We start from the raw sequence: 18,255 nt of genomic DNA on the forward strand, positions 1-18,255 counted from the left end.
AAACTTTTGTTGGCCAATAGATCCTACCTACCTACAAAGGGGGGGGGGGGGGGGCAGGCACACGCCCTGTCGCACTCCTCGGTCGCTCTCTCCAGACTGTGACCACTGTGGCCCCGGTATGGGGACCTCCGGCCCTTACCTTGTCCTCTCATTGGTCTGGTGCAATTATTTTATATGTTCACATGAGAAAAATATGCGCTGTGTTTAAGAACCAAAGGTTACTTAAAATGTTATGATGTATTTACTTATAAGTGAGTTATAACTGACTTATCACTATATTCATGTGAGGAAAATATGTGCTGTGTGTTTAATATTAAATTTGTTAGGTCAACCCTTTTAGAAACGAAATTGAGTGTATTAGCCACTTATAAGTGACTTATAGTTGACTTATCACTTGTAATATATGTCCTATATTCCAATCATGATTGGCACCCCTCTCCTCATCCCCCCCGCCCCCGTTGGCCGGTCCGCAAGAATATTGTCAATATTAAACAGGTCCATGGTGCAGAAAAGATTGGTGACCCCTGTTGTAGAGAAAATATGATACTGAGTTCTGCATCCAATCTTTCAACAAGAAGCCCTTCTACCAAATGATAAAATAGTACAAGACAGCACTTAAGCATTAAGAATTGTGAGCACTATGCAGCTACATCAGTGAGGTTGATGAGTTACGATTAAATACAGGACTTGGAGAAATATTACAGAAAATTTTGGGGGATGGCAGTGTAACATAGTAGTTAACATAACACTATTGCAGCACCAGCGACCCAGGTCTAATTACACCGCTATCTGTAAGGAGTTTGTACATTCTTCCCTGACCCATGTGTGTTTTCTCTGGGTGTTTCGATTTCCTCTCACATTCCACAGACGTAAGGTTTAATTGGTCACATGGGTGGAATTGGGCAGCGCCATCGTTGGAGCAGAAGGTCCTGTTACCATGCTGAAATCTGAAAGCCTATATGAGACCTTTTGTATAAGTAGCAGTACGTTAATGTGCATTTCAAAATCAAGCAGCAGAGTTCAAAATCTGGTTCTGCCGTGAGGAAAGCATGTTCAAGCAAGAAGCTCACTTGCTTTTATGGATGAGCTTAGATGGAGATACAGGTCTGTTCCCCTACCATGTTTCTGCAGTTCATGATGCCAATCTAACTGATGCCATGTCGCTGCTTGTTCATGTGTCTTGACTAAATGTCTTGCAGATGTTGATAGGTTCTTGATTAGTCAGTGTCAAAGGTTATGGAAGAAGGCAGGAGAATGGAGTTGAGAGGGATAATAAATCAGTCATGCAATGGTAGAGTGGACTCAATGGGTTGAATCGACAAATCATGCTCATACTTCTTATGATCTTGTGTATTTGCTTCTACCATCTCCACTGGCAGCACATTCCAGGCATCTACAACTGTGTAAAAATAAAAACTTGAGTTGTACATTTTGCTTAAATTAGACCTTTCCATCTTGAGAAGAAGACTATTTACTGGACACTTTCCTCTTGCATTTGACCTCTCAAAATGCAGAACCTTGGAGTTAGACTCATAATTCCATCTGCTGTTCTTGATTCAAGTTTCCAACTCTTCTGTATCCTGCACTATCATTTCAAAACCGTTCTTCACTATCCAGTATCTGTATCGTCTGCAGACTTGTTAATCAAACTACTTAGATTTTCCTCTCAATCACACAACAGAGATCTCGGCACTGATCACAGACTTCTGTCAGAACAACTCTACGATCTGGCCAATTTTCTATCCAACTTGTCACCTCACTATGGATCCATGATGATTTAATCTTCTGGACTAGCCTACCACTAGGCCAAGTTATTTACTAATGCCCATGTATACAACATACTCTGCCCTATCCTTGTCAATTATCTCAAAGCATTTAAACAAATTTATGAGGCAAAACCCCACATAAATATGAGTGCTGACATTCCCTAATATGTCCATGTTATGTTTTTTTCCAAATGCAGGCAAATTATATCTAAGGATCTTCTGTAATTTCTGAACCACTGTTGTAAGGCTCACCAGCCTATAATTTATTAGTTTGTCCTTGTCATTCTTAAAGGGTAGCATATTGCTTTTATTAATGTTTAATTCTTTAAATCAACTCTTTCAAATTCTGTTTTCAGCTGGCAGCCTGAAAGACAGATTCCTTTCCATGATGTACGATTTCCACCACCAGCAGATTATCATAAAGATATTAACGAAGGTGATGATGTTGAGGTATGTGATTACCTGTGAAAGTAGTGTGTGATATAGTGTTCTAACTACTGTAAGGTGAATTCACTGAAGTACTTCATTCTAATGAAAGGTGATTGACCTGAAAAGTTACCTGTTTCTTTGTGCAGATACTGACTGACCTAAATATGTCTGGCAATTTCTGTATTTAGTTCACATTTCCAGTTTACACATTTTTAGATGAAGTGTAGTTAATGGATATGAAATCTAATCAAGCACTTCAGACTAAATTAGTTCACATTTTTATTTAAAAACTGCATTTTAATTAATTTTGGGATACTCTTATCAGAGTCAGAGCCACACAATATGGAAGCAGTTCCTTTAGCCCAATTGGTCAGTGCCGACCAAAATGCTACATCTAAGCTCAAACATGAAGAAATCTGCAGATGCTGGAAGTTCAAACAACAACACACACAAAATGCTGGTGGAACACAGCAGGCCAGGCAGCATCTATAGGGAGAAGCGCTGTTGACGTTTCGGGCCGAGACCTAAACTCATCCCATTTGCCAGCACTTGGTCTATATCCTTCTAAAAGGCTAGATTCTAGCTGTCCTGACGAAGGGTCTCAGCCCGAAACGTCGACAGTGTTTCTCCCTTATAGATGCTGCCTGGTCTGCTGTGTTCCACCAACATTTTGTGTGTATTGTTTGAATTTCCAGCATCTGCAGATTTCCTCGTGTTTGTAGATTCTAGTTGTTTCCTTGTAACTGCCCAACTGTCCTTTAAAGGTTGTTATTGTACCGCTCTCTCTGCCACTTAGTCTGGCAGCTCCTTCCACGTACATACCTCCCTAAAAGAAAGTTTCCCCTAAAGTTCCAATTAAATCTTTCCCCTCTCACTTATTGAGCAAAGGCAAAAGATTTACATCAGCAAGGATTAGAAGATTATAGCCAAAACTTCTATTTCAGCATTCTGGTTTGCTGACTCAGAATAAAGAAGATAGCATTTATTCCAGAAGCTGCCATTTCAAACTTGTACTTCATGACAAACATATTGGTATTAAGTTGATCTCTTAAAGAAAAAAATCAGTTTCTTAAAAAATTGCAATAACCTGCATTACATGCTCAATCTGCCTTGCCAAAATTGCATCATATGACGTGGGATGATAGTGATTTGGTTTGTACCTATGTTTTAATGACTGCAAGTGAGAATATTTGTTGCAATACTATTTCCCTTCTCTATGCCCTTTATTCCATTTTTTAAAATGTATCCTTCTCCGCCTCAGTACCCACTTAGCTGAAAGCAGGTTTTAATGGTCTCCATGCACGATGAGAGAAAAAAAATCCTTTGCACTTCTCTTGCAGTTAATCTAAAGTCAAAGCTTCACTGTTAATTAACAAACTTTTCTCACAGTTTTGCAGGGTAGGTGGTGTGGAAATTGTTGAAACTCTTAACAGTTGTATGATTTTTTTTCAATCTTTGCATGATTGTAAAGTTTTTGTGCTTGGAACTCCATCAGAATGATTCTAATTTAGGCACTCCTGAATGGAAGGGCAGCCAGAGATGTTTTATTCCTCTAGTAGCAGAGCTTCTCTGCCTTAAATCAACTCCAAAAAGAATTACCTTTTCTCTCAATATTCCTACCCTCATATTGAACAGTGTGATTAAGGAAAAGTGATTGGGAACAAAAAAAATCAGGAGGTTCAATATAAAAGTTCAGAATGGGGAATAATAGAAGAATGGGTGGAGAAGAGAAAAATGAGGATAAAAGTGAAATATTACAAAATGTACAGTAATTTTGTTTAGTATCTATTAGCACATTAATAGCCTTTTTATGCCATGTGGGAACAGAAAACTTTAATTAAAATCAGCTTTAGTGTTGGCAAAAAAAATTGAAACAAACATTTGAGAAATGCATTTTGTGTTTCTGTCATTTAATTAACTTTTTATTTCTAGTTATTTTTTTTACTTTTTACTGAAACATATTTTCCCCATTTCCCACATTTGATATATTTTGCCCCTGTTTATTTATATACAGTGCCTATAAAAAATAATCACTCCCTTCACCCCCCGCCCCAGAAGTTTTCATGTTTCATTGTTTTACAACATTGAATCGCAGTGGATTTAATTTGACCTTTTTGACGCTGATCAACAGTAAAGACTATTCATGTCAAAGTGAAAACAAATTTCTACACATTGGTCTAAATTTATTATAATTATTAACACAAAATAATTGCATTATTACTCACCCCCTTCAAGTCAGTATTTAGTAGATGCACCTTTAGCAGCAATTACAGCCTTGAGTCTGTGGATAGGTCTGTATCAGCTTTGCACATCTGGACACTTCAATTTTTCCCCATTCTTCTTTACAAACTTGCTCAAACTCTGTCAACTTGTTTGGGGATTGTGAGTGAACAGCCCTTTTCAAGTCCGCGCACAAATTCTCAATTGGATTGAGGTCTGGACTCTTGACTTGGCCATTCCAGGACATTAACTTGGTTTTTAAGCCATTCCTTTGTAACTTTGGCTTTATGCTTGGGGTTCAGTGTCTTGCTGGAAAAGAAATCTCTCAAGTCGCAGTTCTCTTGCAAACTGGATCAGGATTTCCACAAGGACATTCCCATATTTTGCTGTATTCATTCTACCCTCTACCTTCACAAGCCTTCCAGGGCCTGCTGTAGTGAAGCATCCTCACAGCTTGATGAAGCCACCACTATGCTTTATGGTGGGGATGGTGTGTTTTTGATGATGTGCAATGTTTGGTTTACGCTAAACGTAGAGTTTAGTCTGATGGCCAAAAACACAGGACAATTTACAATGACCAATTAATCTACTAACCAATATGTCTTTGGACTCTGGGAAGAAACCAGAGTCCCCAGAGGAAACCCATGTGACTCATAGGAAAGATATACAAACTTACTTACAGATGACGTCGGATTGAACTCTGAACTCAGACACTTGTTGTAATTGTTGTAATAGCAGTGTGCTGAATGCTACATTACTGTTGCTAGAGTTTTACTATATTAAAAAATCTTGACCATCCCAAAGAAGCCTAAATATTGAGTCTTTTCCCTGAATTAATTTCCAGGATTTGTTGGATGTAATTTTCATATGATTGATTAAAAAAAGCAGAGGCAAGAGACTTGAAAGGGATATAATTGACTGATCTCATTCAAATTTTTGCAGTTTAATTTTAATTATGCAGGGTGCAAATGATATCTGAATATCTCCCCCTTCAACTTATCACAATGTGTGATTGATAATTTTAACATTTTTGTTGTTTACATAACCTTTGGAAGTTTTCCTTTCAAATGGATCCAAAGTTGGTTTACTTCTAGTAGCTAACTACAAACCCCCTAATTCTAAGTCAAACCATATCTAAATCTTTGGACAACTGGAATAAAGGTTTTTTTAAAATTTTTCTGGCTAACATCAGCCATTTTATTTATGCATGAAGATATTCTGAGTCACTGGTATTACAGCTCGGAGTTCAATTCCCGCATTCTCAGTAAGAAAGTTTGTACATATGTCTCGTGTGTGTTGGTTTCCTTTGGGTACTCCAGTTTCCTCCCACAGTCCAAAGATGTTCACATTTGTAGATTAATTGCTCATTGTAAGTTGTCCTGTGATTAGGCCAGGGTTAACCAGGTGGGTTGCTGGGTGATCTGGCTCGTTGGGCTTCCACGCTTATTCTCTAAATGAAATAAATAAAATACCTTGCTGCAGTTTTGAAGGGCTGCATGGTGTAAAATTTTTATTAGGGAGATGAACCAGTGTATCATCTAAGGAAGAAAGCAGTAGAATTTCTACTACACAAAAAAGTCTGCAGATGCTGGAAAGCCAAAGTAACACACACACAACACTGGAGGAACTCCGCAGGTCAGACAGCATCAACAGAAAGAGTAAACAGCTAACATTTCGGGCCAAGAGCCTTCTTCAGGATCTTTTACAAATACTGGATAAGATTGTTTGTTTTCTTTGGTAAGGACTTTATATTCAGTATCTTCAGTTTGCAGGTTGGTCTAGGGATAAAGCTCTTGCTATGTGGACAAATGTCTTAACTTCCATAGAATTGCTACCATACCATTGAAAATTTGTTCTACATCAGCTCTATTTGTGATTGTGGAAAACTAGTCCAGTATATCACTTATGGCACATTCTCTTTCTTTGAAGAACTTAGTTAAATCTGTTGAGTTTGTAAAAGAACAAAATAGCTTGTGTTGACATTTTCCCATTGCTAATTCATGGAGTCAGTCAGCACAGAAGGAGATCAGTTGACACATTGTACCTTTTTCAGCTTAGTCTCACCAATCAGTTGTTTTCCCATAGCCGTGTAAATCTTTCTTTTAAAACTACTTGATTTGTAGCTTTTTTTTTAGCTATGTTACACACCTTTGAATTTTAATTTGCAGCTGTTGAGTTACTATTTCAGTACCTAAATTATGCTACCCTGGGTACCTGGATTGCATCCAAATGAATATTTAAACATTCCAGAATCATCTAACAAACTGAAAAATAGATGTGTGCTTAATTACATTAAACTGGTAACTGTAATCATGTAACATTTTATCAGTATTTAAGACTACTTACATGCTTGTAAAAGTCTAATGGTTATATATTTATGGTGTTGGTAGTAAATACCCATTGAATATGCAGAATGTAGATCTATGCAAATGAATAGGGCAGTTGAACTATATTTAAAGAAAGGCATCCATCTGCAGAATGTTTTATTTCCATTCACTACAAAACTGCAAAATAAAATAAATAAATCATACACTCAGTGGTCACTATTCAGTATTTTCTATACCTCATAAATTGACCACTGAGTGTATGTTTGTGATCATTCACTTCAAGATTTGCCATGCTGTGCATTCAGAGTAGCTGTTCTGCACATCACTATTGTAATGCATGGTTATTTTAATTGCTGTCGCCTTTCTATCAGTTCGAACTAGTCTGGCCATTTTCCTCTAACTTCATTTTTGCCCACAGAAGTACCACACTCTGGATGGTTTTTTTTCCCGCACCATTCTCAGTAAACTCCAGAGATCCCAGAAGACTTCTGAGATACTCAAACCATCAACAATTATTCCATGATCAAAGTCACTTAGATTGCATTTCTCCCAATTTTGATGATTGGTCTGAACAACAACAGAACCTCTTGACCATGTCTGCATGCTTTTCTGCATTGAGTTAATGCCTCATAATTGGCTGATTAGGTATTTGCATTCATGAACAGGTGTATCTAATAAAGTGGCCAGTGAGTGTATTTTTTACATTTGTTTGTGTTTTGCTGAACTTTTCTATCTAAAAGTAGTATTTTTTAAATTTTCCTAGGTCTATTCTCGAGCAAATGAGAAAGAACCTTGTGGCTGGTGGTTGGCCAAAGTTAGAATGATGAAGGGTGAGGTAAGCTATTTTGCATATAAAATTCCAAGTTCCATTTTGATGGATAATACATTAATGTTACTGGTCAGTGTTGAGTTTTTTTTTACAGATTGCAGCATTATTTGATGATACTGCATCATAAATTATCTGCAGATTTGCATATTCTAAGTTACTTATTCCTATTTTAAATAAACCTGTTCTCATCCTACACATTTGGCATAGTATCATGTAATGAAATCAAGTGTACAGAATCAGAATCGGGTTTATTATCACTGATATAAGTTGATTCAAATTTGTTTTGTGGCAGCAGTACACTAAATACATAAAGTTACTGTAATTTACATTAAGAAATAGAAAGTTCAATAGTGCAGAAAGAGAGCAAAATAATGGTGGTAATTGTCATGGATTCAAGGACCGTTCAGAAAACTGATGGCAGAGAAGCTGGTCCTAAAATGTTCAGTGTGCATCTTCAAGTTCCCGTACCTCATCTCTGATGATTGTAATAAGAGTGTGGGGGGTTCTTGTGATGGATGCCCCCTTCTTGAGGCCTGGCCTTTTGAAGATATTTTCAATGATGGAGAGATTAGTGCCTGTCATAGAACTGTCTGAATTTACAACACACTCATCTTTTTCCTATTCTATGCAATGGAGCCTCAGTACCAAGCAGCATAAGAAGATGGCACCAGCTGTGATGTTGCAGACAGCTCACAAAACTACTAGATACGCTTCTGCTTCTAGATATGTTTTTTCAGAACTGATTGATTGCAGCCTATAATTTCCCTTTTAAGAGTGGACCTATGAGTTGACTAAATAATCTGGTACTTTTGCAATCTCCTGGTGGATTCAGCAAACTACACTCTCAAGACCAGATATGGTGGGTGAGGTCATTGCTGGGGCTGTATGCTGCGTTGATGCTGGATGGCGGAACACGAACTAATGATCAGCTCTATTTCTCCGCAGCAGTTAAAGCGCAAACAAGATTAAAATCAAAGATGGGAGCGGAGAACAAACAGGTGTCCCTCCTAATCTGCATTCTAAATGGATGTCCCTGTATTTTGAGGCTGCGTTCTCTGGTCTTAGACTCCCCCACCTTCGGAAACATCCTCTCCAAATCTACTCTCGAGGCCTTTCAACATTCAATAGGTTTCTATGTGATTCCCCCCCTTATTCTCTGAATTCCAGTTAGTACAGGCCCAGAGCCATCAAACACTCCTGGTATGATAAGCCTTTCGATCTCAGAATCATTCTCATGAACCTTCTTTGAACCCTCTCCCAATGTCAGCACATCCATCTTAGATAAGAGGCTCAAAACTGCTCACAATACTCCAAATGAAACCTCACCAGTGCTTTATGATGCCTTAACAATACCTGAAAAATACATCCTTGCTTTTATATTCTAATCCTCTTGAGATGAATGCTAAGATTGCATTTGCCGTCCTCAGGACAGACTCAACCTGCAAATTAACCTTTTGTAGCGGCGGGCTACGCGCAGCGCTGAAATTACGACACGGAGTCGGTAAACTGCAACCACGGAATAAGTTTATTTCACAAACACAGTCTTGCTTAAAAGCCTGTCTCCCCCCACTCGATACTTGGAGAGAAACTCCCTGAGGCTATGTATCTTTGTCTCTGGCTCTGGCTAATTGTCAGCCGGTTCGAGTGTGCTAGTAATTGGGTCGCCACATAACCCCCCCCCAGAACCGGCGGTACACCCCCCAATGTCCACAGTCTGGGCCGGGACCTGTTTGGGAGGTCGGCCTCCGCGCCGCGGTGCCGGAAACTCGACCGGTTGCGCCGTCCACGTGGGCCGGTTTGAGTCGGTCCACCGTGAAAACCTCCTCTCTCCCCCCAACGTCCAGCACGAACGTGGACCCGTCGTTTCTGATCACCGTAAACGGCCCCTCGTAGGGCCGTTGCAGCGGTGGCCGATGCCCGCCCCGGCGTACAAACACAAACTTACAGTTCTGCAGATCTTTGGGTACGCAGGTCGGGTGCTGCCCATGCTGCGAAGTGGGCATGGGGGCCAGGGCACCGAGTCTCTCGCGTAGTCTGCCCAGGACCGCTGCGGGTTCTTCCTCTCGCCCCCTTGGGGCTGGTATGAACTCCCCGGGAACGACCAGGGGCGCGCCGTACACCAACTCGGCCGACGAAGCGTGCAGATCGTCTTTGGGCGCCGTGCGGACGCCGAGCAGGACCCAGGGAAGCTCGGCCGCCCAGTTAGCTCCTCGCAGGCGGGCCATGAGAGCCGACTTCAGGTGGCGGTGGAAACGCTCCACCAGTCCGTTCGACTGTGGGTGGTAGGCAGTGGTGTGGTGCAGCTGAGTCCCCAACAGGTTGGCCATCGCTGACCAGAGGCTGGAGGTGAACTGGGCGCCTCTGTCGGAGGTAATGTGGGCCGGGACACCAAAGCGGGACACCCAGGTGGCGATCAGCGCCCGGGCGCAAGATTCGGAGGTGGTGTCGATGAGCGGGACCGCCTCTGGCCATCTTGTGAACCTGTCCACGATAGTCAGGAGGTGCCGCGCCCCGCGTGACACAGGCAGGGGGCCCACGATATCCACATGAATGTGGTCGAAACGCCGGTGGGTGGGGTGGAACCGCTGCGGCGGGGCCTTGGTGTGTCGCTGCACCTTGGCCGTCTGGCAGTGCAGGCACGTTCTGGCCCAGTCACGGACCTGCTTGCGGAGTCCGTGCCAAACGAACCTGCTGGAGACCATCCGGACGGTAGTGCGGATGGAGGGGTGGGCCAAGTTATGAATGGAGTCGAACACGCGTCGTCGCCAAGGTTCCGGGACGACGGGACGGGGCTGGCCGGTGGCGACGTCACAGAGTAGGGTCCTCTCACCTGGGCCTACGGGGAGGTCCTGGAGCTGCAAACCGGAGACTGCGGTTCTGTAACACGGGATCTCCTCATCTGCCAACTGTGCCTCAGCCAGTGCCTCAAAGTCTACCCCTTGGGAAAGGGCGTGAATGTTAGGGCGAGAGAGCGCATCCGCCACGACATTGTCCTTACCCGAGACGTGCCGGACGTCCGTCGTGTATTCAGAGATGTAGGACAGATGGCGCTGCTGGCGGGACGACCAGGGATCGGACACCTTTGTGAATGTAAAGGTAAGCGGTTTGTGGTCCGTGAATGCGGTGAAGGGCCTACCTTCTAAGAAGTACCTGAAATGCCGGATTGCCAGGTATAGCGCCAACAGCTCCTGGTCGAAAGCACTGTACTTGAGCTCGGGTGGCCGCAGGTGTTTGCTGAAAAACGCCAGGGGTTGCCAGCGGCCCGCGATGAGCTGCTCCAGTACCCCACCGACTGCCGTGTTAGAGGCGTCCACCGTGAGGGCGGTAGGGACGTCCATTCTGGGGTGCACTAGCATCGTGGCATTCGCCAAGGCATCCTTCGTTTGAATGAAAGTGGCGGTGGACACCTCGTCCCAGGTAATGTCCTTGCCCGGACCGGACAGCAAGGCGAACAGGGGGCGCATGATCCGGGCAGCTGAAGGGAGGAAGCGGTGGTAGAAATTGACCATACCTACGAATTCCTGGAGGCCTTTGACCGTGGTGGGTCGGGGGAAATGACGGACCGCATCTACCTTAGCGGGCAGAGGGGTTGCCCCGTCTTTAGTAATCCTGTGGCCCAGGAAGTCAATGGTGTCGAGCCCGAACTGGCATTTGGCCAGGTTGATCGTTAGACCGTAGTCACTCAGCCGGGCAAAGAGCTGTCGGAGGTGGGACAGATGCTCCTGACGACTGCTGCTGGCTATGAGGATGTCGTCCAAATAGATGAATGCGAAGTCCAGGTCGCGTCCCACCGCGTCCATCAACCGCTGGAACGTCTGTGCGGCATTCTTCAGGCCGAACGGCATGCGGAGGAACTCGAAAAGGCCGAACGGGGTGATGAGAGCCGTTTTGGGGATGTCGTCTGGATGCATCGGGATTTGATGGTATCCGCGGATTAGGTCTACCTTGGAGAAGATCTGCGCGCCGTGCAGGTTGGCTGCAAAGTCCTGAATGTGCGGCACAGGGTAGCGGTCCGGTGTTGTAGCCTCGTTCAGCCTGCGGTAGTTGCCGCATGGTCTCCAGCCCCCTGTCGCCTTGGGCACCATGTGCAGGGGGGAGGCCCATGGGCTGTCGGACCGCCGAATTATCCCCAATTCCTCCATCCGCGTAAACTCCTCCTTCGCCAGTCGGAGCTTGTCCGGGGGAAGCCGCCGAGCGCGGGCATGGAGGGGTGGTCCCTGGGTCAGGATGTGGTGCTGTACACCGTGTCGGGGCATGACTGCCGTGAACTGTGGTGCCAGAACCGATGGGAAATCTGCCAGGACCCTGGTGAAGTCGTTGCCGGACAGCGTGATGGAACCGAGGTGAGGGGCTGGCAACTGGGCTGCACCCAGGGGGAATGTCTGAAAGGTCTCGGCGTGAACCAGTCTCTTCCTGGGCAGGTCGACCAGTAGGCTGTGAGCCCGCAAGAAATCCGCACCCAGAAGCGGTTGGGCTACGGCGGCCAGTGTGAAGTCCCACGTAAACTTGCTGGAGTCGAGCCGTAGCTGCACCGGACGGGTGCCATAAGTCCTTATGGTGCTGCCGTTCGCGGCCCGTAGGGGGGGACCCGGCGCCCTGCTGCGGGTGTCGTAACTCGTCGGAGGTAAGACGCTGATCTCGGCACCGGTGTCGACCAAAAACTGGCGTCCCGACTGTTTGTCCCAGACATACAGGAGGCTATCCCGAAGGCCAGCCGTCGTAGCCATCAGCGACGGCTGACCCTGGCGTTTCCCGTGGAACTGGCAGGGCGGGCGACAGCGGCGGGCATCTGCGCCCCACCGCTGGTGGTAGAAACACCAGTGTTCGTTTGGCTCCACACCCCGGCCTCTGGGTTTAGCGGGCTCTGCGGCCGGGCCTGGACTGGTTTGCTGCTGGGAGCATGGCCGGGTGATCTGTGCGATGGACGCCCCACTCACCTTCTTGGCGTTCCACAGCGCGTCCGCCCGGGCTGCCACCTTCCGGGGGTCGCTGAAATCCGCTTCGGACAGCAGCAGGCGTATGTCCTCGGGCAGCTGCTCCAGGAATGCCTGCTCAAACATGAGACAGGGTGTGTGTCCGTCGGCCAGAGACAACATCTCATTCATCAAAGCCGATGGAGGCCTGTCTCCCAAGCCATCCAGGTGCAGTAAGCGGGCAGCTTGCTCGCGGCGGGAGAGCCTGAAAGTCCTTATGAGCAGGGCTTTGAATTCTGTGTACTTGCCGTCTGCCGGGGGAGACTGTACGAACTCTGCGACCTGGGCCGTTGTGTCCTGGTCGAGGGAGCTCACCACGTAGTAGTAACGGGTGTCCTCTGAGGTTATTTGCCGAACATGGAATTGGGCTTCTGCTTGCTGAAACCATAGGTGAGGTTGTAGCGTCCAGAAGCTTGGCAGCTTCAAGGAAACCGCGTTAACAAACGCAGCGTCTGCCATCTCCGGTCCAAAAAAACGGTTGGACCGTCGGGGTCACCAATGTAGCGGCGGGCTACGCGCAGCGCTGAAATTACGACACGGAGTCGGTAAACTGCAACCACGGAATAAGTTTATTTCACAAACACAGTCTTGCTTAAAAGCCTGTCTCCCCCCCACTCGATACTTGGAGAGAAACTCCCTGAGGCTATGTATCCTTGTCTCTGGCTCTGGCTAATTGTCAGCCGGTTCGAGTGTGCTAGTAATTGGGTCGCCACACTTTGAGAAATCCTGTGTGAAGACTTACAAGTCCCTTTGCACCTCAGGTTTTTGAATTTTTTCTCCATTCAGAAAATATTCAATGTTTTTATTTTCTCTACCAAAGTGCATGACTGTATACTTACTGACACTGTATTTCATCTGCTACTTCTTTGCCCATTCTCCTAATCTGTCTAAGTCCTTCTGTGGGCTCTCCACTTCCTCAAAACTACCTGGCCCTCCACTTATGTTCATATCACCTGCAAATTTATTGATTCACAAAGCTATCAATTCCTTCATCCAAATCATTGAAGTATAATATATCAAGAAGTGGCCTTTCGCCATTCAATGGGTTTCAATGAGATCACCCCTCATACATCTGAATTTTAATGAATACAGGCCCAGAGCCATCAAACGCTCTTCATATGACAAGCCATTCAATGGCTTTATCATTTTCTGGAATTTCCTTTGAATCCTCTCCAGATTCAGTACAGGTGTCCCCCACTTTACAAGACTTCCGCCTTTACGAAAAATTTTCCCATATAAATTAATGGTTCTTCGCTTTACGCCATTTTTGGCTTAAGAAAGATTTCATAGGAACGCTCTACCTTTGTAAAGGTGGGGGTACATCCTTTCTAAGATAAGGGTCCCAAAACTGCTCACAATACTCGCAATTGAGGCCTCACCTCACAACTTTATAAAGTTTCAACATTGCATCCTTGCTTTTATATTCTAGTCATCTTGAAGTGAATGCTAATGTTGCTTTTACCTTCCTCACCACAGATTCAAACCTGCAATTTATTTTTTAGGGAATCCTGCAAAAGGACTCCCAAGTACCTTTGCATGTCAGTTTTTTAATTAAATTTTCTCTCCATTTAGAAAATTGTTCAGCCTTTCTTTTCTTCTACCAAAGTGTATGATACACTTCCTGACATTGTTTTCCATCTGCCATTTCTTTGCCCATTCTTGGAATCTGTCAAAGTCCTTCTGTAGCCTACTTCCTCAAAACTACCTACCCCTCCACTTTTCTTCATATCACCTGGAAACCTTTCAACAAAGCTATCAATTCCATCATCCAAGTCATTCACGTATAATGTAAAAAATATAATATAGTTATATAAAAATATGATATAGTTGGGATTACAAAGACATGGCTCCAGGGTGACCAAGGAAGGGAGCTCAACATCCAGGGATATTCAATATTCAGGAGGGATAGACAGGAAAGAAAAGGAGGTGGGGTAGCATTGCTGGTTAGAGAGGAGATTAACACAATAGAAAGGAAGGACATTAGCCTGGAGGATGTGGAATAGATATGGGTAGAGCTGCATAAACACTAAGGGGCAGAAAACGCTGGTGGGAGTTGTGTGCAGGCCACCTAACAGTAGTAGTGAGGTTGGGGATGGCATTAAACAGGAAATTAGAAATGCTTGCAATAAAGGAACAGTAGTTATAATGGGTGACTTTATAGATATGTGAAAAGAAAAAGATTGGTCAAGACAAATGTAGGTCCCTTACAGTCAGAAACAGGTGAATTGATCATACTGAACAAAGACATGGCAGATGAATAACTACTTTGGTTCTGTCTTCACTAAGGGGGACATAAATAATCTTCCGGAAGTAGTAAGGGACCGAGGATCTAGTGAGATGGAGGAACTGAGGGAAATGCATGTTAGTAGGGAAGTGGTGTTAGATAAATTGAAGGGATTAAAGGCAGATAAATCCCCAGGGCCAGATGGTCTGCATCCCAGAGTGCTTAAGGAAGTAGCCCAAGAAATAGTGGATGCATTAGTGATAATTTTTCAAAACTCCTTAGATTCTGGATTAGTTCCTGAGGATTGGAGGGTGGCTAATGTAACCCCACTTTTAAAAAAAAAAAGGAGGGAGAGGAAAAACCGGGGAATTATAGACCGGTGAGTCTGACATCGGTGGTGGGGAAAATGCTAGAGTCGGTTATCAAAGATGTGATAACAGCACATTTGGAAAGAGGTGAAATCATCGGACAAAGTCAGCATGGATTTGAGAAAGGAAAATCATGTCTGACGAATCTTATAGAATTTTTTGAAGATGTAACTAGTAGAGTGGATAGGGGAGAGCCAGTGGATGTGGTATATTTAGATTTTCAAAAGGCTTTTGACAAGGTCCCACACAGAAGATCAGTGTACAAACTTAAAGCACATGGTACTGGGGGTATGGTATTGATGTGGATAGAGAATTGGTTGGCAGACAGGAAGCAAAGAGTGGGAGTAAACGGGACCTTTTCAGAATGGCAGGCAGTGACTAGTGGGGTACCGCAAGGCTCAGTGCTGGGACCCCAGTTGTTTACAATATATATTAATTATTTAGACGAGGGAATTAAATGCAGCGTCTCCAAGTTTGCAGATGACACGAAGCTGGGCGGCGGTGTTAGCTGTGAGGAGGATGCTAAGAGGATGCAGGGTGACTTGGATAGGTTAGATGAGTGAGCAAATTCATGGCAGATGCAATTTAATGTGGATAAATGTGAGGTTATCCACTTTGGTTGCAAGAACAGGAAAACAGATTATTATCTGAATGGTAGCCGATTAGGAAAAGGGGAGATGCAACGAGACCTGGGTATCATTGTACACCAGTCATTGAAGGTGGGCATGCAGGTACAGTAGGCGGTGAAAAAGGCAAATAGTATGTTGGCATTCATAGCAAAAGGATTTGAGTATAGGAGCAGGGAGGTTCTACTGCAGTTGTACAAGGCCTTGGTGAGACTGCACCTAGAATATTGTGTGCAGTTTTGGTCCCCTAATCTGAGGAAAGACATTCTTGCCATAGAGGGAGTACAAAAAAGGTTCACCAGATTGATTCCTGGGATGGCAGGACTTTCATATGAAGAAAGACTGGATCGACTAGGCTTATACTCACTAGAATTTAGAAGATTGAGGGGGGATCTTATTGAATCGTATAAAATTCTAAAGGGATTGGACAGGCTAGATGCAGGAAGATTGTTTCCGATGTGGGAGAAGTCCAGAACGAGGGGTCACAGTTTAAGGATAAAGGGGAAGCCTTTTAGGACCGAGATGAGGAAAAACTTCTTCATACAGAGAGTGGTGAATCTGTGGAATTCTCTGCTCAGGAAACAGTTGAGGCTGGTTCATTGGCTATATTTAAGAGGAAGTTAGACATGGCCCTTGTGGCTAAAGGGATCAGGGGATATGGAGAGAAAGCAGGTACAGGGTTCTGAATTGGATGATCAGCCATGATCATACTGAATGGCGGTGCAGGCTCGAAGGGCCGAATGGCCTACTCCTGCTCCTATTTTCTATGTTTCTATGTAAAAAGTACTGGTCCCAACACAGACCCCTGTGGAACACCACTAGTCACTGGTAACCAACCAGAAAAGGCTCCTTTTATTTCACTCTTTGCCTCCTGCCAATCAGCCAATGCTCTCCATGCTAGTATCTTTCCTGTAATACCATGGGCTCGTAGCTTGTTAAGCAGTTTCATGTCTGGCATCTTGTCAAAAACCTTCTAAAAATCCAAGTACACAACATCCACCAATTCTCCTTTGTCTATCCTACTTGCTTTTTCTTCAAAAATTCCAACAGATATGTTAGGCAAGATTTTCCCTTAAGGAAAGTTTGCTGACTGGCCTATTATCATGTGCCTCCAAATACCCTAAAACAACATTTTTAATAATCGACTTCTAACAGCTTCCCAACCACTGAGGTCGGACTTATTGGCTTGTAATTTACTTCCTTCTGCCCCTTTCTGTTCATGCCACCAGAATTTAATGATTCTTGAAAGATCATTACTAATGCCCCAATAATCTCTTCAGCCACCTCATTCAGAACCCTGGAGTGTAGACCAGGTGACTTATCTATCTTTAGACTGTTCGGTGTCTCAACACCTTCTCTCTAGTAATGGCAACTTCACTCACTCCTCCCCCCGCCCCAGATACTCTTGAACCTTCGGCATACTGCAGTGTCTTCTTCCACAGTGAAGACTGATGCAAAATATTTAGTCAGTTTGTCTGCCGTTTCCTTGTCCCTGATTACTACCTCTCCAGCATTATTTTGCCCTGTCTCGCCACCCCCCTTCTAATTACTTTGGGAGGTGCAGGAGTCTTGGACCCCACACCAGCCGGTTTGGGAGAAGTTGTTGCCCTGCAACCATAAGGCTTTACTCACCTCATCGCTGATTGGGCTCTGCATCTGTGAATTGTTTCATAATTTGTTCTTTTTTTCCCACACATTGGGTGTTTGACAATTTTTGTTGTGTGGGTTTCTTTAAAAAGGGTTCTATTGTGTTTCCTTGTTTTGTGGCTGTCTGCAAGAAGGCGAATCTCAAGGTTGTATATAGTATATATTGACAATAAATGTACTTTGAACATTTGAACTTTGATGCAACCAATCAGAATGCTGTCCATGGAACATCTATGAAAATTTGCTGGCCTTTGATATAGCAAATCACCTCAAGCTCCTAATGAAGTATAACCGCTTCCATGCCTTCTCTATGAGAGAGAAAGAAAAGTGACCCCCTGCATTACTTTGCTGTCTTATGATCTTTTTGCAGGAAACATCTTCCTTTAAAATGTCTCAGTTTTCACCAACATACAATCACAGAAACTACTATGCAAGTGGACATATTAGTGATTGTGGCTAATTAGTAATGGCAATTCACTGGAAATTAATTTACAAGCCTGCTGCTTTCCACGTTTGCTAAGGGGACACAGTTAGAAACTGATGTCCAACTTGATCTAATTTTTAATTAGAATTTGGATCAGTTAATTATAATATCTAAAATTTGCTTCTTGAAGAAAGCATGAATGAAATATCCACATTGTTCCAAATTAATTCATATCGAGCATTTTATGAACTGTGAACTGTGGGCATCTGGGTTGGGTGATAAACATCCTAAGTGCATTGAAAGCATAAAATAGTGGTCTTTGCTTAGCACTAAAGAGCTTCCCATTGCAATTGCAGTATTAATGAGAAATTTTGTTTGTAAAATGTGATATTGGTACTTGGTGTAAGCAAAGTGCAAATTTT

At 44.0% G+C, this 18,255-nt stretch overlaps 1 protein-coding gene across 5 annotated transcripts in view; it reads left to right on the forward strand.

Moving 5' to 3' along the window:
• The window catches only part of fmr1 (fragile X messenger ribonucleoprotein 1), a 96,917-nt gene that overhangs the window by 26,373 nt on the left and 52,289 nt on the right, over positions 1-18,255 (forward strand). For all 5 annotated transcript variants that reach the window (XM_073057775.1, XM_073057776.1, XM_073057778.1 and 2 more), the window contains 2 exons: positions 2,123-2,216; positions 7,506-7,577. In XM_073057775.1, the coding sequence (XP_072913876.1) occupies positions 2,123-2,216; positions 7,506-7,577 (166 nt within the window). The remainder of the gene's footprint in view (positions 1-2,122; positions 2,217-7,505; positions 7,578-18,255) is intronic.

This window comes from Hemitrygon akajei, chromosome 10, assembly GCF_048418815.1.
Source record: "Hemitrygon akajei chromosome 10, sHemAka1.3, whole genome shotgun sequence".
In the NCBI taxonomy this organism is placed as follows: domain Eukaryota; kingdom Metazoa; phylum Chordata; class Chondrichthyes; order Myliobatiformes; family Dasyatidae; genus Hemitrygon; species Hemitrygon akajei.